This window comes from Rissa tridactyla, chromosome 4 (assembly GCF_028500815.1).
Source record: "Rissa tridactyla isolate bRisTri1 chromosome 4, bRisTri1.patW.cur.20221130, whole genome shotgun sequence".
In the NCBI taxonomy this organism is placed as follows: Eukaryota; Metazoa; Chordata; class Aves; order Charadriiformes; family Laridae; genus Rissa; species Rissa tridactyla.
Window position 1 is genome coordinate 17,031,158 of NC_071469.1, and position 25,334 is coordinate 17,056,491.

The 25,334-nt window shown below is 40.3% G+C and overlaps 1 protein-coding gene across 5 annotated transcripts in view; it reads right to left on the reverse strand.

The window, feature by feature from the left end:
• PTPN5 (protein tyrosine phosphatase non-receptor type 5) overlaps window positions 1-25,334 on the reverse strand; it is an 89,753-nt gene that overhangs the window by 46,072 nt on the left and 18,347 nt on the right. The window contains exon 1 of one of the 5 annotated variants that reach the window (XM_054198911.1): window positions 11,643-11,795. The exons of 3 other annotated variants lie outside the window; for them this stretch is intronic. In XM_054198911.1, the coding sequence (XP_054054886.1) occupies window positions 11,643-11,673 (31 nt within the window). In that variant the 5' untranslated portion in view covers window positions 11,674-11,795. Of the gene's footprint in view, window positions 1-11,642; window positions 11,796-25,334 lie in introns of those variants that run through there. One more of the 5 variants, XM_054198907.1, reaches the window with a different exon arrangement.

Below are 25,334 nucleotides of genomic sequence, written 5' to 3' on the forward strand. Positions count from 1 at the left end.
GAACCTGCCTATATCTTCATTATGGCTGTGCACGGCAAGAACTTACTTTATAGGAAAGGCCCACAGTGTGGAAGCTTTACAAAGTATGAACGTGCCAGCAATACTTCACACCCATCAAGATTACCAACACTTCACACCAGAGTCCTAAATCCACATATGGCCTCTACATCTTCAGATATCAAAACACATCTACCTACTAAAATCACTGTCTCTGATTTCCATTTAACTGCTAGTGAGACCTGCTATTGATGAGAGAACAGTAGATGAATGTATACTACTGATATGTGTCTGCAAATGGAGACCCATATCAGAGAACAAGTCTTGTGAAGAGTGGCTGAGGGAGCTGGGGTTGTTCAGCCTGCAGAGAAGGAGGCTGAGGGGAGACCTTATTGCTCTCTACAATTACCTGAAAGGAGGTTGTAGTGAGGTGGGGGTCAGTCTTTTCTACCAAGTAACAGCCGATAGAACAAGAGAAAATGGCTTCAAGCTGCACCAGGGGAGGTTTAGACTGGATATTAGGAAAAATTTTTACACTGAAAGGGTTATTAAGCATTGGAACAGGTTGCCCAAAGAAGTAGTTGAGGCACCATCCCTGGAGGTATTTAAAAGACAGGTAGACATAATGCTTAGAGATACGGTTTAGTGATGGTTTTTGTCAGTCAGGTTGATGCTTCAGATCATCTGAAAGGTCCCTTCCAACCTAGGCAACTCTATGATTCTATTCTATGCAAATCAATTGGTTATTTTCACATGCACCTAAATTGCATAAGCAGGACATAGCCCTGGCATTGTACTTCATGAATCTGGTCAAGACCTTGTTAAATCTGCAGATCGTAAGACACACTGAGTGCAGGCAAGTCCAGATGCTGGCAAGACACATCAAAACTGAATGAGCTGCCTCAGAGTGCACATGAACGAGAAGTAGCTTGTGCTGGAGAGTAAAAAGACAGCTCATCTAATCAAGGAGAAACGTATTTGCTGGGAAGACATTCTCTTTATCACTTGCCACTGCAGTACGAGAAGGATGGAAACAGAATAATATGCTTTTGGACCAAAAGTCAATCTTTCTTTTGCACTGCAATGGTATGGAAGGAAGTGGGTAAGAGGAAGGGGACATTTGATACTTGCACGGCAAACACAACTTGTGTACTTACATTCCTCTCTCTGCAGGAAACCAACTGGTGGGTCGCTATTCTACAACTCAGAAACTTATACTGAACTTCTTTATAACGAGCCAATCTCAGCTACTAAGGAGCTAAATGTAATGACAGAAGCTGCACCATTACTGTTTACAGATGGGTACAATTCACTACCTCGGAAAATCTGTTTTTTTCTTGATGCTCTCTGCACTCCTACCTCATCTGAAAAGTTACGTTAAAAATTACACTCAAGATCTAATGAGCTGTGTTGAAAGCTGGGAATGCTACTTCCAACACTTGCTGTTATCCTAAGAATGCATCTGTTTCTCTCTGGATCCTCCATTTTTTTTTTTTTCTGACCTTCCCAGTCATGATATGGTACTGACTACTTTTACTCTACTTGATCCCTGACCTGCTCTGTTTACAAAAGTTTGAAACACGTACCCTTTCCAAATGGCTGAATAAAACATTGAGAGGAGAGCAACTAGTTCCTAAAAGTATGCAGATTAAGAGCTACAAAGAAAAACATTCCCAAATGCACCCTACAGCTACCTACTCCTGCCTGACTAGAGATAGGGGGGATTTACAACAATGTAATTGCCTCAATCCTTCCAATTCCACTCTGGAAAAAGTCCAAGTTTTAGCTGCCAAGAACTTGTGGTTGGTAGATCTTGCATTTGCTATGTTCAAAACCACATAGAGGGCTACTTCAGTACATACCAGATAGCTTAATTCAAACACTAGCAAGAACCCAAACAGATCCACATATCCCACTAAGCTTACCACTAAACACTGCAAGGCACCAAAGCAACTCTAAAATCACTTTGGTATCTAACTGGAAGCCAGCTAGATTCATCCAGTGATCCTCTGTAGGACCACAAACTGTAACTGCAGACTTCATTGTCCCCTCTTTGTAACAGAGCTTAAAGAATAATTAAACCTGACATACCATTAATCCAAGTAAGAGGTCCAAGCAACTGTAAATACCATCTCTGACACGTTACAGAGGAGTAGAAAACTCTTCACCAAGACTTAGTCTACATACGAGCAACTTGACTGTCAGCCTCCTATGTTACTTATTCTGAGATAAAATTCAGCTTATAATTTCTAATGCTTTCAGTTTGAACTACGTGTATCCACCCTGGACTGTAAGAATTAGCTGTGCCAAGCTACAGGTATTCATAGCTGTGTGGGGAACAACTGAAATTTTTAACATTCAGGGATCGTATCTGGAAAAGCTGGATGTTTTTGCTAAAACGATCACACTGGAAGTAGCCAAGAATATTGGTATTAAATTCACTCTGATTCCTGGGTTATGTCCATCAAGAAGAATGCAGCTGCTCAAGAGCTCTCAAGTGACACCATTTCCGGCTCTCTGAAGATTCAAGAAAACACCACCCCATGCATTTCTTTTTTTTTTATTTATTTCTATGGGTGTGGAGATGGGAGGGGAGTGAAGGATGGTGGGGTTTTTTTGCATGTTATCTATATCAGCCAGAGGGGACAAAGTTCATCTGAAAGATTGAACTCTGGAACACAAGTCTGGAAAATCCAGTGACAACAATGCACATTACAGCTTTAAAACTGAGGTTTTAGGAAGTACAACCACTGATAAAAAGTGTCTACCTACTGTTGCTTAGTCTAGAGAGAAAAATCTGCTTCATTCCAGAAAAGCACAGAAACTGATACTAAAATACTACAACTTTTTGCATCATTACAAAACTACTTCGAAAGACACTGCAATGGCCTCTCCCTAATATTGACTGAGAAAAATGTTAATTTACTCTTGCGTGACAGAGGACAACCCAGCAATACCATCAATTTTCCTTTGCACATGCATGTCCGTGAGTGTCAGCTAGTACGCTTAAAGCCAGCAGCCTAATTCTGAGAAAGGCAAATGTTCTCTGTGCAGTTCTTGAAACAGTGCAGAAATGGGTGGACCATTCTAAGGACCAATGCAGGGAAATGGGTGTCATCTACTACCCAGGAAAAGCACTGGGAACTTGCACCTTTTAAGCTCAGCTGGTAGAATCTGGCTGCTGCTTAAGTCAAACTCTGATTACCAAAATGGGAAGATGCATCAAGAGAAAAAGAAAGCAAGGAGGAAAGCCATGCAGAAAATCTGTGAGCAAGCCAGGCAGTGAACTGAGGTTTACGTATTACTAGCCCAATCCTTCTCCTCTTTCACTGGCAACATTTTTAACAAACTTGGAGACAAAACTTTCCTCGCTACTTGAAATAAGTTCTGCTGAAAAGAATATGCAGCCCCTTCTGCCTGCTGGTGGGCTGCACAGCTCCACCCATAAGTGGCCTGTTCTCATCTCTCAGGGAACAGGAACCTGATGCCAGAGCGTGTGAGAAGAATAGTTGCCTCTCCACTCAGCAGCTCCCTGCTGAACTGCTGAGTCACACATTTTCTATGCATTCATTTTCACACTGCTCCCACTCAGTCCACCTGCCACTTCATCTGGGATGGGTAGGAGGAGAGAAAAAGAGGTGAAGTCAGAAAAAATGTTCATGTTCACCCAGGACCATTATTATTATACTACAGGGTCACATATAAAAGGAAGCCTGCAAGCTGCTAGAGAGGGATGGAAAAGAGAAATATCAGATTGCAAGACTAACTACCTCCCCCTCTTCTTCTACAAGAGGAGACTGGTCAGCAAACAAGTTGCAAACCTCATCCGATTCCCAGTAAGTCACTGATGTTATGTGCTTGCTCGTATGTTCTGCAGATTTCAGGCTTCAGACCAGGCCTTGAGATTTCCTTCTTTTCTGTAACTTAGAAGAGCTTTCGAGCTGCTGTGATTTTTTCAGCAGTCCAACAGATACATGTAGTAATTGACTGGCCGTCACAGGGAAGTGCCACAATGATAAGTGCCAATACCATCTGGATAGATCCCGGTTCCTAAGGGCATCTTCAGGTGAGCTGCTGCAGTGAAAACGTCCCACCAGCTCCAACTTCCATCATGCAAGAAGATAAAGAGAAAATCTTAGCCATTTTCTTGCAGCTTCTGTAAAACCCAAGCGTAACAGGAGCATAACATCTCCTACTACCTATTAAATTCTTATGTAGAAAAGGGACTCCACTATCAGTGGTGGGATACATGTTTGTCATGGTTACAGAGGGTCTAGATTGCTCTTAGGTTGGGCTGTACATATAGAAACATACATGTAATTAAATTATTTAGGTAGTAATTTTTTCCATAATTAGATTTCTGGACAGTACAGATTCTAGATCATGAAAAAACAAAATGCCTAGAAGCTTCCTAGTTTATTAAATCAATGATCTGAAAAAGTGTTTCTGAAACTGACTTTCAAACTAAACCAGGACAACTTTAATTTTCAGATTAATTATTAACCTACTGCTACTGTTAGTATTCAGTAGAAAAACTAGGGGTTTGTTAGGAACTAAATAAGGACTCTGTTTTATTAAGCAGAATTAGCAATTCGAAAAGTAAGCCTGTTTTTCCCTGTGAGAAAGAATCTGTTCTTAGGCAATGTTCAGCCTTGCTTCTCAGTAATTCTTCTGGTGCAAGACTGTTTGCTTGAAAATGCGCTTGCACTGTACTGGCCTGAAGCACAAAAGACAAAACCCAGCCTGAGAAGAGTTTAATGATGTTGCATTAACATGCCTTTCTATATCAACTTCCACTCCCGACCTCCTAGCTCATCATCATGTTGCTCAAGAAATATTTCATGAAAAAATATGATAACTGCAGGGGAAAATAATATTTCCCATATTTCTTTTATATGGGAAAGAAAAAAGCAAAACTCAAAACATTCTCCAAGTTCCCTGCCTCCTTTTTTTGTTCCAAATAATCAAAAGCACAAGACAGGACTCCGGTCTATGAAGTCATCCTTGAAAAAGAAAGGATGCAGTCTGCCACTAGAGACTTTGTTTCACTGAAGGGTGAGGCCGTGAGACTTTGTTTGAGCTGCCATCAATCTCTTCCTTCCTGGAAGAAACCAGATGCTCAAGACAGTACTCCTCCCAGACCTGGAGGCCTACAACAGTGTTATTGGCTGTTTAATATACCTAGCCCATCTAGTAAGAGAGAAAGTAACTTGATCGTCTCACCAAATCTCCAGTCCATAATAACTCAACAGAGTTGCAAGGTCAAGGCAGCTCCCAATACACTTGGCTGATACCACTCTAGATCGGGTGTAAGCCTCGCTTACATGGGAGCAAGAAGAAAACATAATCATCAGGCTCTCTGCTCTAGAAAGACTGGCCTCCCAGTTCAGCAAAGAAGAACAACTAGGAACCATCAGAGCCAGTAAGGGACTGTGAGATAAAGCAACCATATGGCAAGTATATGATAGCTACTGTACCATCTGCTGGGGTCTGATTCTCCTTCAATACTTGTTATAAACTGCTGTCTCTCTACTAATAATGGGGGAGTTACTCTTTCCAATGCAAGATTAGTTATGCCCTTGTCCATACATAAATCGTACTCCCACTATTAAATCAAATACACAAGAGGTTTATTCTTAATGGCTCTACTAATGCTTACAGGTCTTAAACACGAGATGTGTTGTTAAGCACTGTCCTTTTTCCTTGTCTCCTGTGAAACATGTCAAGTTAAAGGATATGCTATTTCTCATTGCAGCTAGGGCCCCTCAAGCAGTGTTTGCTTCAAAACAATTAAAATATTAAATATGGTGTCAAATTACAGCTCTTAAAAAGTGAATGCAGACCCTCAGCGGGCAGACACAGTGAATATTAACTTCTATCACACCCACACATAATTACCATTTGCCATCTTTCAATCAGGGCTCTATTCAAAGCTTCTTTTGTGTGGTGGTTTGTTTTTTTTTTTTGCGCAAGGCTCTTTCCTCCTTTCCTATTAAACCCCTTACAGAAGGTCTGTCTGATTACTGCTTAACAATTAATTATTTTTTTTTTTAATAAAGATTACATTTCTTTGTTATGCTGTTTTCTTCAGTGAAAGTTTTCAAGTGCCTGGTGATAATTTTGGAGATACCTTGAGCTTTTGTAAACAGAGTGCAAGTTGACATTCAGTGGAGTTAGTTGTCCCAAATTACTCCCAGCCTGCAAACTTCCTTTAACACTGAAAATGGAAACCCACAAAGCAGCTCTATAATTCCACAGTTAAAGAACTACGGCTTTGACTGCTCATGAATCAGCCTTGCACATACAACATAGCCAGGAAGAACTGTCAACAGCACAACAACGCTGCAGATTGAGATGTACAGGGTGGATTTCTCTTTCTGAAACAGGATAACCAACTCTCCCCTCCCAAACCCAAAATATAATTTTTGTGCCTTTAGCCTTTAACTACAGGATATACTTAAGAGTCCTGAATGCATAACCAAAAAATAGCAGCAGTAATTTACAACTAGTCAAATGGCCTCTGTGATACAAGAGTGAATATGAGAACTAAAAGAAACAAGCACATTCTGATTTCACGCACTTTTTAAAGTATTTACTAGTCATACTATTACCATCTGAATTGGTGTTAGCACACTTATGTTGCTTGGAAAAAAGCATATTTCTTCTCATAAATTAATAAATCCTACAATTATAATGATAATACCATTGTGTGTTTCTATTTTCTCTTCAATGACTTACTAGCCTGGTGTTCTATAGGTATAGAGCTTTCTGCTCCGATGGATGAGAGGGTTTGGACCTTGAAGCAGATAAGTGATGTGCTGGCTTCCTGCCAGGTTCAAATGTGAACATTTTGATGTCATTCATTTGGGTATAGCCTGCTTCACTCACTGACTAAAATCTTATGCCCTGAAGCCTTCAGCAAAAACATTTAGGAAGGCTGCTATCACATTCAATATTTGTTTCAAAGACATTCTCTTTCCTGAGCAAAGTAAATTATATCAAGACCAGTCTCAACAATCATCTTCAGCCACAAACCTGATACATGCCTCCAGGGTACTATCCCAAGTATACGCATTTCACTTCCTTTTATGCATTTGAAAAGGCTATGCTTGCACTGCTTGGTTTCCTCAGAAAGCAACGGTATCATTCAGAGACTGTAACTTAGGCTCCAGAATAAGCACTTGTATAGATAAGGGTGTGGACATCTAGAAACACTAAATCCACACTCAATTTTATCTCTGTACTAGAGTGCTATTTCCACCCAGGGCTACTCCATTATGGGCCCAAATCCAAAGCCTGTACAACTAAATATCATTGCTTCCAGTTCAGTGCTCTGCTGCCTCTGTAACTGTAGTCCCTTTGTGTTAGGGGCATGCTTAGATTATTAAAATGTGAGAAGTATAACAGTCTCATTAATCTCTCCTTCTCCCTAGCTAACCACATAGCAGCAAAAAAAGTGAACGATGCACACAGAGGAAGGTAACAGTCTGCTTTGTGTCTAATCTATATGGGTTCCTATACTGTGCTCATCAACATGGATACACAGCCTGAAATAATGAACTAAAAAAATACAACAGCTTGCCTTCTCATCCTCTTCTCAGTGAGGGAACACGCACAGAGCAATGTTTTGTCTAGATAGATAAGCAGACATGCACAAGTTGTTATGGATCTATGTCAGAGAAGGTGAGATGAAAAAAGCACACGCTGATGATGAGCTTTGCAATTATTCTGGGAGGATTCTGCACTACTTGCCTGCAGTCATGAGCTTCACTCTACAACACAATCCAAAGAAATAAACCTCTCATGGATGCACACATCCCAAGGCTACGCTTGATCTATGGTGACTGTACTTCATACCACACAGAGTTACCTTAGCAAGAGTTGACATTAATCAGCAGGTCTGCAAAGTGGTAAGCAAAGTTCTGTGAAGACATCATTTTGGATCCTGCATGAGTGTAGCATTTCTACTTGTAGCCTCAGGGCCAGCTTTGTGTCAGCCAGCCTAGGGATTTTTGTTCTCTACTCCAGCAAACAGTGCGGAAATGCTCTTCAATACCTTAGACCAAGACCATTCTGGAGCGGACTTGAATATGAACTGATGTTACATGGAAGCAGGTGGCAGGTATGCTGCATTTGTGATGGGCAGAACTGCCAAGTAGATACACTTAAAACCTGCCATTGCTACAGGTATAAAAGGTCTCATAGTATCTCCTATTCTGAGAATGAAAATAGAGCAAGTTATTTTACCACCTCATCCATGCAACACAAATTGGGGCTATTTCAGTCACAACCCCAAGCAATGCTACAGGCTTGGGGAAGAGTGGCTGGAAAGCTGCCCGGCAGAAAAGGACCTGGGGGTGCTGGTGGACGGCCAGCTTAACATGAGTCAGCAGTGTTCCCAGGTGGCCAAGAAGGCCAACAGCATTCTGGCTTGTATCGGTAATAGCGTGGCCAGCAGGAGCAGGGAAGTGATCGTGCATCTGTACTTGGCACTGGTGAGGCCTCACCTCCAGTACTGTGTTCAGTTCTGGGCCCCTCTGTACAAGAGGGACAATGAAGTGCTGGAGCGCGTCCAGAGGAGAGCTACCAGGCTGGTGAGGGGTCTGGAGACCAGGTCATATGAGGAGAGGCTGAGGGAGCTGGGCATGTTTAGCTCGGAGAAGAGGAGGCTGAGGGGAGACCTCATTGCCCTCTACGACTACCTGAAAGGAGGTTGGAAAGAGGTGGGTGTTGGCCTCTTCTCCCAGGTGAATAATGGCAGGACCAGAGGAAATGGTCTGAAGCTGTGGCAGGGGAGGTTTAGATTAGATATTAGGAAGAATTACTTTACTGAAAGAGTGGTCAGGCACTGGAACCGCCTGCCCAGGGAGGTGGTTGAGTCACCATCCCTAGAGGTGTTTAAGAAAAGTCTAGATGTGGCACTTCAGGGCATGCTCTAGTGGCAGAGATTGTAGGTTGTTTGGTTGGACTCGATGATCTCAAAGGTCCTTTCCAACCATGAAGATACTATGATTCTATTCAAAAACATTGTTTTCTCAGGCCTTGATTAAAGCATTTCTTCCTTTTCAGGAGCTCCTGATTTCATAACATTTATAATTCAGGTCACCACAAAGGCACCAAAGATATCCTTCCCACTGTTCTGTCTCAATGTTGAAACACTGCTGTGTTTATAATGTATTTTGAAATATGGGTAGTCAATTGCCTTCCATAGCGTATTCCTTATAAAGTGTGGGTGACAGTATGTGCCAACGGAAAGCAAGATTTCATCCACACCACTATATTCCTGCTATGCTATCCAGAACACTTCATCTGCATTACCAGAAGATGCCAAACATCTCATATAAAGTCTCTTCCCACACTGAGGTATATGCTTGTTAAACCTGCACTGAGTAATCTTGAAAAATCTCATTCTTGGTTTCCAAGGATCAATGCAGCGCTTTGTAACCCACCCCACCTCTGTCTTCCTCCACAGGGACCAGATTCTACTAGAAGATTTTTTGCTTTCACCCCTCAACTCCCCGTGACAAGTATGTGCAACACACTCTGGTCGTCCTTTTTCCTGAAGATAGCATTAATTATGCTGGGAAGATCATACGAAGAACGGACAAGAAAGAGCTACATTTTATGCATGGCCCAGGTAGAAGCACTGTGATCTATTTCAGATATGCTGAGCAGAGACACAAAAGACAAAAGATGTAACCAGGAAGTAACAAGTCCTACTTTTGGGGGATAATTATAACATTATAGTCTATCCTTTCATCTTTATAGATCTTGAAATGGTCTCACCAACTGAAAAGACCTAGCATCACCCAATCCATGCATGCATCCAACAGGAATAGCACTTTAGTAGCATGTAGAAAAACCTCACGAACAAAGGAAGCTTCACCTACGAAAATAGCACAGGCTCTTCAGTACCCTGGCAAAGGACATTCAGAACCTGCTAGTACTAGTGAGCACATGGCAGGACAGTGAGCACGCAGGGTGCTAAAAGGGACCATTTTGAGAGCCCCTGCATGAACATGACAGAAAGAAAAATGACCTATTCTGAAAAAGCTTTCTGTATTTATCTTTGTCTCCCACAGAAGGCATACAAAATGGGACACATTTAGTGTCTTTCAGGAGCGCCATCCCTCTTCCTGAAAGCCTGCAAAATTGATCAGATGAAAATTTTACCTATTTAAGCAGGAATGTTGCTTGTGCAAGGAAGTTGGGACCACCCACAACTTGCAGCCTAACCACCTCCCATCCTATTTCTGGGCTCAGAAGCAAGAGTCCTTTTTAACATACGTATAGGGAAGACAAAGGCATTCAAACTGCTAAAGACATTGCAAAGCAGCAACTTTGGACTGTCATTTGAAGGTCAGTCTCCAACATACAGTATTTATCTGCCTATTGTCAAACAACTGCTGGAGCAGAAAGGAGTTTTAACAGAATATGCTAGTTAATTAAATCTGTAACTTTAATAGGTTTTTCATAACACTGTGGCATTGTATCTATGAAAAGCAACGAAAAACTGGTTCTATTTAAAAGTGGCAATAGCTGTAGTCTTTGAACATATGCTTAATGAATAAATCTGTTAGGAAAAAAGGCCTGTGTGTATTGGAGGGCGGTAGTATGTTTGTTCTCACTTAAAACGTGCCATGATGGCAATCATCAACAGCCAATGGGCTCTATTGTCAGGACTAAATAAAATTCCATTTGGCCATTTAGTTTCAGGTTAAATTGCTTTTTTTTCTTTCAAATAACACATTCTTCTAGCTAAACAGCTGAGCTGAAAATAAAGCAATGCTAGATTCATGTTATTAAGGACACCTGATAAGCATTTATGCTCTTTGGTAGGTGTAAAGAACCACAATATAGTAATATCTAGGCAGCTTGCTACCACAGCATGGGGTGAAGCACACAAGAAGCCAAACAGACTACAGTGAAGAGGCATTCAGATCCCATGGTGAGAACAGTCTAACAACCCAGTGCAAGCACATATCGTAGTGGTGGGCGCCATTTCAGGGATGAAATTATACAGAATACAGTACAACACAAAACCTGAACAGAATAGGCTATTTAAAGCTTTGATGACAACCAGAAAGCTATGATGGCAAACCACATGAGAACAAACTCAATCTACTGGATTTCCATTTCCATGAGCAGGTAGATTAATCTAATAAGCTGGTTGATTTGTTTGTGAAATTAAATGGCAATTCCTTATGCTGGGAAGTAAGTATGGAAAATATCCACAGTTAAACCACAGCTGGTTGGGTATTTTTAAAGGAAGCTTGACAGATGTTGCTAAAATGCACCCCAAAAAAGTCAAACGTGTCAATATTTACTGAATTCTTCTCTCCTCCTAAGAGCTCTTCTCACAGAGTGCCAGAATCTCTCCTTTCTCCACTAAATCTGAGAGCTGAAGCTCCTCAGTTCCACTTTGAATGCTCCTAAGGAAGGTTCATCGAGATAGACTCCCCTTCCTGTTCTTTCCCTCAATAACATGCTTGAATATGTCTCTTTTTTGCAACATAGCCAGATCTCAATTGGAAGGCTCACTTTTTGGTGAAAGGGCTGCTCACAGGTTGCATTCAACCAGATTTCCTTGTGCAACACACTGCAGCTGGAAATCTAACAACCAGGTGAGATGATACTATGATTACCTCTGCTTTGACAAATCTTCTCAGGCAGCATGGTTGGGAGACTGCTCCTCACTGCTTTTCGACAGTTGAGCAGGACTCAACACCTGCTCTCCATCAGCTTTGATAACTTCTCAATCCTTGCAGTCACTCCTCTTTCCTTTAAGAACTTTTCCCTCTGAACATGCAGAGCAGATCCAGATTAACCAAGATCAGAGATCGTGAGTAGGAGGAAAGAGATAAGATGCACAAAGACAAAGCAAGTCTCAGGTTCACAAGACTTCTTTTCTAAGAGGGAACTGTGATACAATGAAGAAAACATTCCATCATTAAAACCTCTAATTCTTGGGGATGGTATTCCCCTCCCACCCTCTTCATAATGCTATCTTTATTGAAATAATTTTCTCATTGAGGTGTCTTGCATTTTCCCCATGGGGACAGAGATGTCACCAGCAGGCATAAGGAAAGCATGAAACCTCAATCTGCAAACTGGTAAGGCAGAGATCTAAAAAGCATGATTTCCAAAAGCAGTAGAGGTTTGAGATACTGTGACAACAGACATTAGACTTCCAAAGGGTGGCTTGCTTCATCTAAAAAAAAAAAAAAAAAGACTTAATAAGGCTGTTGCAACCAGAGGCATGTCAGCAAGGTTCTGTTCTCAAAAATGGCTAGCATTTTTCCCAGGCTGATTTTCAGCTTATTTCAGCATATAGTTATGTGATTAATTTGTCCATTAATCAACCAGTTAGTCCACTACCAGTAACCATGAGGCATACACAAAATGTAGTATGTAACCACGTGCCCAATTCAAAACACTGCACCATTTTGGATCCCACATCTCCAAAACAGGTCCTTTGGTATTTTTGACCTTTAAAATGTCTGCTCTATGACATTAAACCAAGTTCTACAAAACCACTACCATCAGATAACATGAAAAATGAAAGTTAAGCTAGACAATGGACTAGCAGCAACAAGCACAGAAAAGAGAAGATAAAATGAAGGCGACAAAAGAAGGTGTGAGTATGTTTGAGAATAACGGAAATGAGAATATCTGATGAGAAAAGAGACGAAAGAAGGAAAATAAATACAAGGCCATAGAAGAGAAGCCCACGGGAGGAGGAGGAGTGTGAAAGCCTGGCAGAAGGACTGAGTGGAGACTAAAAACAGTGTCTGGCAGTAGCTCAAATCAAACAAGGCAGCATATGGAAGAAGTGCAGTACACTGAAAACTTCCTTCCTCTTGGGGATTAAGTAACCTCAGAGAGTCTTCCCCCTCTCTCCTCTGGAATACCTTGCTCTGAACTCTGAAGCAGGAAAAAAATCTCATTAAACCTTTCTCTGATTGTCATTTCCCAATTGCCACTGTGAGCTCTTCATGGAAATTTTCAAGGGCAAAGCTGCAGAAATCAGACATTGATTTTGATTTATTTTTCTGGTGGGAAACATGACAATGGGTATCTCCTCCCTAAATGATTTAGGGCATCAAGAGGCCAGATTTTCTAAAGGTCTAGGGAAATTTTCAAAATCCCCAATCCAGTCAGATAGGACCCTAGTTCTGCTGAAACAACTTTAATAATTTTTCAAAAGATGGGCCTTAGTTCCATTTTCAAAAGTGTCTTAAAAATATGAGTATATTTCACACTGAAAGACAATACTGCACAGTTGCTTTTGAAACTGAGACTGGCATACTTTTCAAACTGCGGCCTACTGTATGCCTTTGCTTCCTTTAACTGTGTGTCCGTGAACACAGAACACAAATGTGTGTCTATTTGTCACTCACAATTAAGGAAACACAGGTGCAGTTGTGAGAACATCAATTACTACAAACTGGGCAGTCTGAGGACAGCCCAACATTCCAGGTCTTAAACTGCAATGTTTATGATAGCTGTACCTGCACAAAAGCTGAGAAAGTCCCATAGGGGGAAGTATTACAGCACTAGCCAGGGCCTAATATAACCTCATGTCCCACAGAGGTGGAACATGGCCTTACAGGTAGACATGCCAATCCAAGAAACGCCATTTCAGGGAATATCCCACCATAGCCCACCTGTTTTTTGTCATGGTGCATGTGCATAGGCTGCTACATTTAACTGCACAGCAGGAACAAACTACAATTGTGATTCTTCCCTACAACCATCCAGAGCAGGATTGTAACTGGAGTTTGCTGTTGCTCTCCTCAGGTCCATATGCCCACATTTTCTTCATCAGAAATCAGGAAAAAAGACAGAAAGATGATGCCACCCAGATCTCACTCTAACCTAAAGAGTGGTTTAAGATAAAGCACATGGTCACAGTGCTGTGACAGTCCCTCCTGTTGAAGATCAAGCTTAAAAGGTGGGAGCTACATACAAACAGGCAAGAGCATGACGGGAAGATTGTTCTAATATGAATGGTGAAAGACTAACTGACAGAACAGTCCTGAATAATCCTTGGAGGAGAGTGACAGACCAGAGATACTATTTTGCTGCCTGTATAGTAGTGGAGGAGACACAGTAAATGTACTTTTACCTTGGATTTAGGATTCCAGTCTCCCTAGGGACTGCCAGAAACTGTCTTGAAAAACAAACTCTGCGATCCACCTTTGAAATACAGCTGTCTACTTCTGCTAGCATTCCTGGGTCGTACCATATTAAGTATGCTCCAATGTCCTGACAAGATGTGCTCACGATTCTTGGTAAGTCTTTAAACTTTTTCGAGTGATGTTCTTGTATTAAGGTCCAAAGACTGAAACCAAAACAAATAACTGGTGTGGTGAAATGAATATGAATAAGTGAGCCCAAACTCAGGTGCATTCCACTTCATTTGGTTATTTTTTTATTGCAAGCACAGTACAGCATTACCAAACAAACAAGAGGAAGCTTCATCTTATAAATTTGGAAAAAAAACCCACAAACCATTCTGTCACTGCAACCGGAAACACAGTGTTTAGGGGGGAAAGAAAGAGGCAGGGTGGAATGCACCTGGAAGAACACAGATGTACATCCTTGGGGAAACCCAGGAAAAACTCACAGCTGCCACACAAAAAACATCTTCCGAACGGTACCTTCCAAGTCATTGCTTTTCCTTTAAGATCTTGACAAGGAGAAAGTTTTGCTATGAGTATTTACCCATGTTACCCCATATAGCATATAAAACATGGTAAATACATGTTACATACATATTTAATTCATTGGTAAATGCTAAACTTTCCAGCCATGGTTACATTTCTTTTGATTCTGCTTGTTGTAACTGACATTTTCACCACTCTTCTCTAGTGTGCCGTGAATGCCACTTCTTCATGATTTGTAATGGAACAGGAAGAAAAATAATCTTACAAGAAAATGGGTGGGATTTTTCACGCCAGAGTGGCTTTTTTCATGGTTCTATTTGCATTCCACATGCAAGCATATGGTTAGCCAAACTCTGCTCATGTTTCTATACAAACATTTCACAAGCACAAATCTCTTTCTGAATCAAGCATTCATTAGAAATGCTGAATACTGTTTATAAATACTACAGTGAAATCATGGAATGTCCATGTAACGAAAGCTCAAATGTTAAATGAACAGTCTCTCAACTTGTATTTGTCAAACCATTAAGTAAAGAAAATAATCTCTTCTTCCTTCCACTATGTTCCCACAGAAACGTTCTTTCCACTGACAGTGTTTTGCTATATTTTTTCTCAAACAGAAGCAGTATAAACCACACAGAGCCAGACTAAGGCTTCCTTATTCACTTCTTCATTCTTCTTTTTGTAAGAAATCTCCCTGAAGTCATCAGAATTATTTGTGCAACACCATCAAATGAAACAGGGATTACTATGTGGCCGACAAGAAACAATTACTCTGTCATGTATTACAGATAGCCAATACCTTTCTTAAAGTTCCTTGAAAGCAACTGTCTTATATAATCCTGAAAGAAACTGTACTAAAGCAATAAGGACCGTATAACTAAAACCAGTACATGATAATTTACCAAGTAGATACTTGTCAAAAAGAATTAGCTGATTTTTAATTGAACTCTGTTGAAATCAGGGTCCCTGTAGATGCAAATCTGTAGATGCAGTGCACGTTGGCACTGCAAACTGCCTCTGTTTCTTCACCCTCTGATTCTTAGACGCTGTTCAGAGATTGACTGAGATTTTCATAAATTTAATTTTCTACACCGTTGATTTTTGTATATACTGTGCAGAAAAAACTTGCTTTAATAAAGAATTAACTGAAAGACCTCAACTTCAAACTGTCAACCCAAGTGCACACTCCTTCAAAAATAGCACATTAATTTTGCTCATCCCCACAGACTCATGTGACCTCTTTTATCTGTATCCTGTCTTCCACCCGCACCACGGCAGCTCACAGTTATGTCTCACAGCCACAGCAAAACTTTTCAAGCCTCCAGGAACACCATCCATTTTTATTTCGCTCTGCAAGCTTTTTGCTTCATGTGCTATGTTGGATGTGAGCACATGCAAAATGTAACGTGAGACAGTTCTGTGAAAAAAATAGCCTTCTAGTTACTTAAAATATCTGTTTTTCAATCTAGTCCATCATTTTATGGTTTCACCGTCCCTTTTCATTGGCTGGCACAAACACATTCTAACAGCTTCCCAAGGCATTTTTCAGAATTTGAAAATGAACACCGGTTTAACATTTGCCCTCCAACCTACCCATACCAAGCAATGCGTTAGAAGTTTCTCATTAGCTCACGTGCCCTTCAATGTAAATGGCAATATTTCCTTTGTGTTTTATTGATTGTTCAAGTCAGGCACTAAAACTCTGGCCACATTCTACATGACATTTTCTGCAATATTGAAGTTTATTATTGTCTTTGTGACAGCTGAACAGAATGATAGCCTTTTCTTAGCCATAACTGAAACAAAGGTCAGTCTATGGTTCTGTGACAATGCCTAGACAATGACTTTTACTTCAAACGTATATTGGAGCATCTTCTGTCAACTTCAAAGACATGGATTTGCATTTCATATCATTTCCTGAGCCTTCACTCAAATTACTAGCACTGATACTTTCTAATTTTCTTTGCCTCTTCTGACAAAACCAGTCTGTTCAGCCACCTCAGATTGAGGCCTTTTCAGGGTAACCTTTCCAGCAAGCACGTTTGCCAGAGGCAGCCTATTACAAATAGACTTTCTTGCATGGTACTTTACCAATTCTTCCATGCTGACATTATTGCTTTAACATGAAGGCAAGTAAGTGACCTTCAGCTCACATTCAGCTGGAAAGCTCTACCACAATTTTTTTTTTGTTAGAACTGTTCCACTTTGATGTCACATGATAAATGATCGTTGATCTTTTCTTTCTCCCCTCCCACATCAGGTTTTCCCAGGCGAAGCTTTTCTGCAAGGCAGAACTACCCACGCCTTATTCTGCAATAAAAACAAAACTGAAAAACTTCCCATTGTATTGCCCACATAGAAAGAGTAAGCCAGTATTACTGCTGAATTAAAGATCTTTTTGACAAACAACCTGAAGGCTATCTGCACGAACACGTGATATTTTGACCAAGCAGAATTCAATGGATATGAGGAGAAACGAAAAAAGAGGGGAATGCTTCTCTTAGGGCAGTGTCAAAGCTGAAGCGAAAACAAAAGAGGAAGCAATGAAGTCCCATACAAACCAGGAGGAAAGAAAAAAAAAAGAAAAAGAAAAAAAAGAAAAAAGCATTTGTCTACCAGAACCATTCACACATTTCCCCCTAAAGCAGTCATATTGGTGGATAGGAAATAAGAAGTTAAATACTTCTTATACAGATACTTCCGTATCCATAAGAATCATATACTGGATTTATGGCACATAATTTTTTTTTAAACTACCCAGTTAAAAATAGGGAGTGTGTGTGGTTTCTATGTTGGTGGATGGATCAAATTCACTCATGGTTTAACTCCGTACTTTAAACTACAGTTTATTACAAATCTCTCTGCAGGGATAAATTTGATAAACTCTGCAAAGTGAATTCTAAATTCATTATTTTGTATAACCAGCAGAATTGTGTTTACATCTTCCTTTGAAATTAATATAGTCTATCTAACGATCTAGATCTAGATCTATCTATCTAACGATAACATAAAATATCGTTTTTACTCTTGATATTTTATATAAGTAAGTGCTTTGAGGCAAAAAGTGCATGTTTGCCATTTACTGCTTGTTTGTACATGTACTAACATAATGAGACTTCCAATTATTCGTACACCTACACACCACCTCAGTATAAAAGTAAATAAAACCAATATTTTATGGCCCAGGTTTAACACTGGCGTCAAAGGATCTGGACAAGACCATATAACAAAAGCTGTAAAGAACACTAGCATGACTCTCAGCTTATAGAAAGGTCCCTTCCAACCTAGGCAATTCTATGATTCTATGAAAGTTCATCCTTTCTGCCATCAAATGAGTTGCAAGCATTGACTATCAGCTGGCCAAAGCTGACGACTTGTATCTAATCTGTAAAGAGAAAGTGAACACCCAGGACAGATATCTGTAAGTTACTTATGTTTCTCAGGATTCTTATATAAGTAATAAAAGGTCACAGCTCACAAAGGGCTTTTCAGAAGTAAAGCATATAGCTGGTGGAATGAACCCATTCACCTTACAGCTTGTTTGCATACGGAACAGGTTTTTGGCCTCCAAATGCTCCCTAATAAAGGCTTTCAGCATCCTCTTTCCATAAACTGGGGTTCCTTCACAGTGTGGAGTTTGGTTGCAAAGGCACACCTGCATCAGCTGAACTGGCTTCTGTACCGCAAAAACAACCATAGACTGCAACAGTCTGCAAGGCATCTATACCTGCAAGATGGTACGAAAAGCTGGACCAGTGCAGCATTAAGGCATATTTAGGCTATAACCAGAAGGTAAATAGATCAGCTTTCTAACCAATGAAAAGAAAAAAGGTTTATCTACACCAGATGCATGATTGAAAGTCCAAAGTCCAGTAGCTCTAAGAGCCCTCATTGTGCAGACGGAAAACACTTTCTAGTAAGGGACAGAATACGCTTAGAAACAAGTCCAGAATGACTTCAAAACACCCACTTCCTTGATGATTAAACAAAACTAACTTACTGCTTAGCACAAATAAATAAAAAATATGTTTGAGACAGCTATGGACTGGATTTAAAAGGAGCTTTTTGGAGACAAAGGCTCAATCCTTTAGGCTTCCTTAGAAATCCTAGTTAAAACATGATTCATAGACATCAAGCAGGTAATGGAGGCAAACCAGACTCTTTGCATGATGTGAGAACCACAACTAGATTAAAAGATATAGTCCAATATAATAAGATACAGGAAAAGTACCTTCCATGCTAACTGAGCTTTGCAAAATATTTACAACCTGCAATGAATCTTCCTTTCCTTTTTTTTTTTTTTCTCTTTTGTTCCTTGTTTCTTTCATTCTCCAAGAAGACTAGGACAGATTCTGAAAGAATGTATGACTGTATTTTTCATCTGTAATGAAGTGACAGTATGATACATCTGATCTTCATTGCCTTACTTACCACCTGACATGCACTTAGTTCTTTCTGTCACATAGTAGCTCAGTTCCAATGTCTACTCCAGGACAGATAGTCCTCTGGGGTTATCATTTACATTCTTTATGCACTAGAATCCTAAAAAATAAGTGAAAAATCTAAGCTGTAACACTATCAGGTGTCCAAGAATCATTCAGGGCTTTTACACATATTTTTTCTTGAAAAGAAATTCTAAAAGACCATGATGTGATGTTCATCCATAAAGGAAGTATCAAGCCACTGATCTGTGGGGTGGGGGGAAGCATGGAAAGGAGATGAAAGATATTCCTATGTTGTTATTGATCCACTTGCTTTTGCTTATTGCCTGCATACAGGAACTGGGATCTAACTGAAGCCTTCCAGGTATCCAAAGGGCATGCACCATAAAGTCTTTTAGTATGTAAGGAAAAGGGGCAATCCATAAACTAAGCTCCCTTAGGAACCATTTGCTCCATATGGGAAATGCCTTCAGCTAGAATCATTTAATCAGCCAATTTCATTAGAATTTTAGAGAGTGCTTAAAGGTTTGTGAGTACAAGGCAGAGACCCTTACTAATTTGCCAAGGACTGCTGAATGTGTCATACCTACCACAAAGCAGGGCTAACTGAACATATAATTTGGAAAAAACAGTTCGTCATAGCCTCAGAGATGGTGCGTCCAACATACCACTCAAAGCCTAACAAAAACATGGGTAAAGAGGGTCATGAAAGCATGTAAAAAGAAATCCATCTCTAACAAACTGCAAGGACTTTCCCTTCTTTACAAGTTCTGCTAAGGGAGGGGCCAGAAATGTATCCTTGTCCAGATGATACAACGCTTTGACTCCAAGGCTTATATGATCTCTCATCTACTTCTAAAGCACCTCACACTGTAAGCATCAGGCCAGTTCATCCACAGCCTCATCCAAAGCCTACAGAAACCAATACAACTCTTTCTATTAATGCCAACACACTTTGCATCACAAACCCAATCAAGAAGTCTCCTGAAGAATAAGAGCGTAAAGGGCTAAATCCTGAAAGAACCCTCTCCTACAGAGGTCCTGTTGAAATCGGAGATTCGTTTTACTAGAAGCTGATCTTTCCAAATCAAAGACCACCTAGATACCCAGACTTCACCTCTGACACTGGGACATGAGGTGTAGATAACTGCAGTAGTAACTGCATGTAGATAATAACATCTGCATACTTTTAAGTCACATTCTTAGAAGACACCAGGATACAAGACAGCATCCAGGTAAAAGCAAGTCAGCAGAGTCATGTGTGAGGCACTCCTCAAAAAATAACCTCAACCAATATACCACATTTTAGCATTAAGCAATCCCCTGCTACCCAGGACAAGCGACTACTAAGTCAAGGGAGGAAACTTTGCTGTGAAGTCCTGGATACACACTGTGTCTTTCACTTGTAATACAAACATAGTATGGAGGAACTATGTAGGTCCAAGAATAAGAAATACTGTCTGTGTACACAGTAGGTGTCAAAACATAATCCAAAAGTTATTCTTAAAACCAGAAAAATCAGGCATAAAGCATACAGATGGTATTTATACTTTTATTGCCACTTAGAAACACCTCTCCCTCCCTCGCAGGAAAAAATGACAACCAATTATTTTCAGCTAGATGTTTTTATTAAGTTTTTTTTCTGATGTGTTTTCTTAGGTCTAAACTCAAACAGAGAAAAGATGTCTTGCAGGCAAGTCCCAAGGGGAGTCAACCTTCTTTTACAGAGCAGGTGCCATTCAAAACAACTAACAATCACCATAAAAAGACAGTGGGGATAGTTCTGCGTCCACCATCAGCACCCCCATTGCTCCTCTGAAACTTCTGGCAATGACATAATCACCAGCTCTTCCTGAGAAACAGGCTTTGCAATGCACTCATTCCACTCCAGCAGCATGTCCGTGAGGTGCAGAAACAAGTAGTAAATGGATTTCAAAAAAAACCACCCCAGAATGCTTGCCACTGGAAAAAAGGAATTGGTGCCTCTTGACTCACTGAAGGACAAATTATATCCCCAAACTACATCAAGCGGTCTAATAAAAGATGCTATGACTCTCTAAACAGCTCTCCTTATGTTACCTTGTCTTGACACAGGTTGCCCCAGTATATAAAGTTATTAATTCTGTTAAGTGAAAGTGTAATTGACTCTGCATGCGCTCACTCCAAAGCAAGTAGAAGACAACACGGCTAAAATTCAAGTGAAGAAGTGCTTAGCACTTTTGCAAAAGCAGACTAGGAACACCCACCCATAGTTACATTGTGGTTTGGCTGACACAAGATAGAATCATAGAACCATCATGGTTGGAAAGGACCTTTGAGATCATTAAGTCCAACCATACACACACACCAAAAAAAAAAAACAAACCCCAAAACCCCCCAAGGTAACTTGATCACACAACTTAGTTTTTAACATAAAGCTGTTTGCAATGACAGCGGCTCCAAATGCTGTTCTTTGACCTTCCTTAGTGCCTGCATTCCACCACAATATTCAAATGCTGGTAAAAAAGTGTTTTCTTTACACACACTGCTGTGCAAGGAACTTGGTATCATGACATTTACAGACAGACCAAATGAGTAAGAATTAATGCTGAAGCTGGAGGCACAAGGCCTGTAACTCTAGGTCTTTATGGCTTCTAGAAAAAGAGTTACCTCTTCTTAAGCTATATGCAACTGTTGTAGTCTGCCTTCAGTGCATGTGCCTTGCCAATCCCTTTCCCTACACTGCCTCTAAATTGAAACATTCCTCCTCTGCTTCCTTCTTTCCTCCACCATGTAACTGAGGGCTAAGTGTCATTTTAAACTGTTGAAGGAAACAAGCCCGTCTATTGCCTAGCATGCCCCATCTTTCTGTCTCTCCAACAGCACGTGAACGATCAGAAGGAAATACCACAAAAGCAAAGACAGCAGGAACTACTCCTGTCTCTCAAAATGGACACAGCCTTATTCTCAATTGCCTTACATCTTGCAGTTACTACCAATGCAAAGCTGACATGAAAACAATATTCAGATTTGGTAGCATTTTACACCTTACTTTACATTGATACAGAAGAAATATGCTGCCATGTGCCTATGACTATGAGGAAAACCTTGAAGGCAGAGTAGTTTCACAAAAAGCTAGTCACCTTAAATGATAAAGGCAATACAACTGTATAACCTTGCTTTTAAAACTCTTGTATGTCCTTCATTATACTGACATGAGCAATGAAAACTAGTCACAGGAGCACTTACTCATGTGCATAAGTGCCAGCAAAATCAAGCTCTGAGTTAAGAGATTTCAGCACTTCATTTTGCTCTGTGTGAAACCTCTAGAGAATGCATCACAGAGGACTGATAAGCAGTTGCAAAACTTCTGGTAGCAAGTACTCAGCAGCACATTCAGACTGCTTCATGGAAGAAAGAGTGATTTTATCTTGTGCTCTGTATGAGCAAAGCCTCATGTTTTTAAGCTACTAGGTCTGCCTAGACACAAGCAAAAATTGTGCTCTGGCACCGACAGAGGAGCAAAGCAGGTTAATGTGCAGGAGTATTATCACAGAACAGCAACACAAATCCAGATGGTAGAATAGAAAAAAATAAAATGGTTTATTGTTACTGTTCACTTTTTCCCTGTTCTGGGAAAGATGTAGAATCTATTCCAAAGAACACATCATTCAGAAAATCTGTACTGATGTTGTGTTGCAAGATGTTCCCTCACTCCATCTACAACCCGAAATCATACAACAGTATTTGCCTGAAAAGGGACTACACAGACCTACATACTCTTCAACCTTTTGTCCTTATATTCCCTTTTCTCCATCTTAAGAACGGACAAACCTTAAGACAGGGCCATGTCTCCTGGGACAGAGGAACAGAAACGTGTTATTAAAATAAAGTCTGTACATAAGTGGTTTCTGTCTTGGGATCTGAAAACCAAGTTTAATTAACCAGCTGAGTGGAAAGCACAGTTTATATAATGTAGACTCTTTGTAGACTCTCACCCCAGTCATTCCACACAACCCTTTGTAACTGCTAGTCCACATAATAGCAATTATTGCTGGTAAATACAAAGTAACCGGGATGCGGGATCTAGATGCCAACTTTCACAGAGATCAAGAAAGAAGAAACAAGTGTTTAAAAAATAGATGAAATACAGACCAATCCGTATTAGACAGGCTACTAAATAGTTCTGCAAGGGAAATACAGCTTCGTTGCTTCTTGAACTCTTAGAAATTAGTTTGTCATCAGATAGAAAGTTATTCAGTGCTAAAAGGATTTTGACAGTTTCTGCCACTGTCAATGAAAGACAATCCAGGAAAGAGTCTGAAGAATTCTGCCTCTCTCTACCTGGTCTGTCCATTGAATACCTGATCATCTGGTTGTCAAGCCTGTAACTTGGTGGTGTGGGATTTTCTCTTTGTTTTCCACTATCTCCATTTTTTAAGATTCAACTCAAGAGACTGTCTCCCATTCTGTGTTTGCACAGCGCTTAGCTCAGTGGGTCCTTAATATTTTTTGGGCAATTTAAATGAGACTACCATTCAAACAGCCAACACTTAAGGTTAGCTTCATGTTGCATTTAAGATCATCTAACCTTACACTGCTGCAGAGAGGGGTTTGTTTCACCTGTTCACCATATCCATCTATCTTATCTATCTATGCAGCAAGAAGGCTGCTGCTTCAGCTTGCAGAATTGATGGAAAACTAATTAACTTGGGGGGTGGATTAGTCATCATTGGAGGAGTGAAAAGGAGACCATCTTCAGTGGAAGCTCACTACTAGATTAAATTCAAAGTTGAACTGCACTGTGCTTACAGGGATTCACAGAACTTCCCTAAGTGTTCAGCTCAGAAGTATCTGCATATATATTTTAAAACTATGGCTAAGCAAGTATCAGATGGAATTCAACTCCTTTGTTGCAGCATACTAATTTTTGTCAAAACCTCACACCAATTTCATCAAAGAAAGAGAGATTAAACCTCAATCAGAGCAGTTAAATACAATGCTTTCCAACAACATTCCCACTGGAAAAAACAAACAGGTTTTTCCAGATGTTAAAAAAAAAGATAAACTCAGATAATTACATATGATACGCAGGGCTATCCTAGTGAACATTTATAGCAATTACTTGAAATTCTGATGTCACTTGCAATAGATGTATCAGCTGGTAGTTTTAAAAACTTGATCGTATATTAAAAACTATGACCAATATTGTTTTCTGTGCATAGAGATAAACATCCTGCTCAAGGATCTCAACTCCTATTTAAAAACAAAACCAAACATTAAGAATAAAAAGCACTCAGTATGGTTCTGAGACACGTATGTGGCTGCATTGCATATGCCCTGCCTACACTGACAGTGTGGGAGCTCTGTTAGTCATCTAATGCGCGTATTTGCTTGGCACGATGCCTTTACTTTCTTATGCAGGCAAGAAACATGATCACCAGTTTATTGTATTCTTATATCTTCATTGCATGTTCATCAGTCAATATGACCAGGCCTTCCCAATTCAAACTACAAGTGGTTAGGAGACAGGCCAGTTCAAAGTGAAGCCCAAGGACTGTAAGGCTGTTAAGCACACCTGTAAAGACAAGGGTGACATTTTAGATTCATGCTGCTTAGACACATTTTTTGGTGGGACCTAACTAAATGTTTATTTTGAGAATAAGGACCTTTTATTGAATAGAAGCCTAATTTAGTCTTGCTTTCAACCTTGACACAGATCCTTTTACTATCTTCAAGGGCATTAGAGGTTCTCAGTCAGCTTACTTTAACTGTCCTTCCCTGCCTCCATTCTGGAGGAAGCTGGAGCAGAATCTGAACTTAGTTTTCAAGTATGGCTGTCATAAGACCTCCTTGCCCAGACTACAGCAGGATCACAAGGATCGCATCCTTCTGGAATCCCAATTTCATTTAAACCATACAAAACACATATAAGAGTGCTGTGCCTTTTTAGTATAATGTTGAGGATGAAATCTGAAGAGGAAAGGAGGGGGCCAAAATTTCCAGGTGCGTCAGTGTTGTCAGACCTTGAAGAAGCGACTCTGAATATTTCCCCTCCCAATGGCCCTGGATGCTGCAAATTAGTATTTTATCATGAGATACTTCATGTTACAACAACTTCTTTGTACAGCATTAACAAAGCACCAATTCAATTGCTTTCTGACACACAAGGGAAGAAGTGCTTAGAGAGGAGGCAGCTCATGCTGTTTCTTAGGTATCTTGGTGATGAACTCACTTAACACTG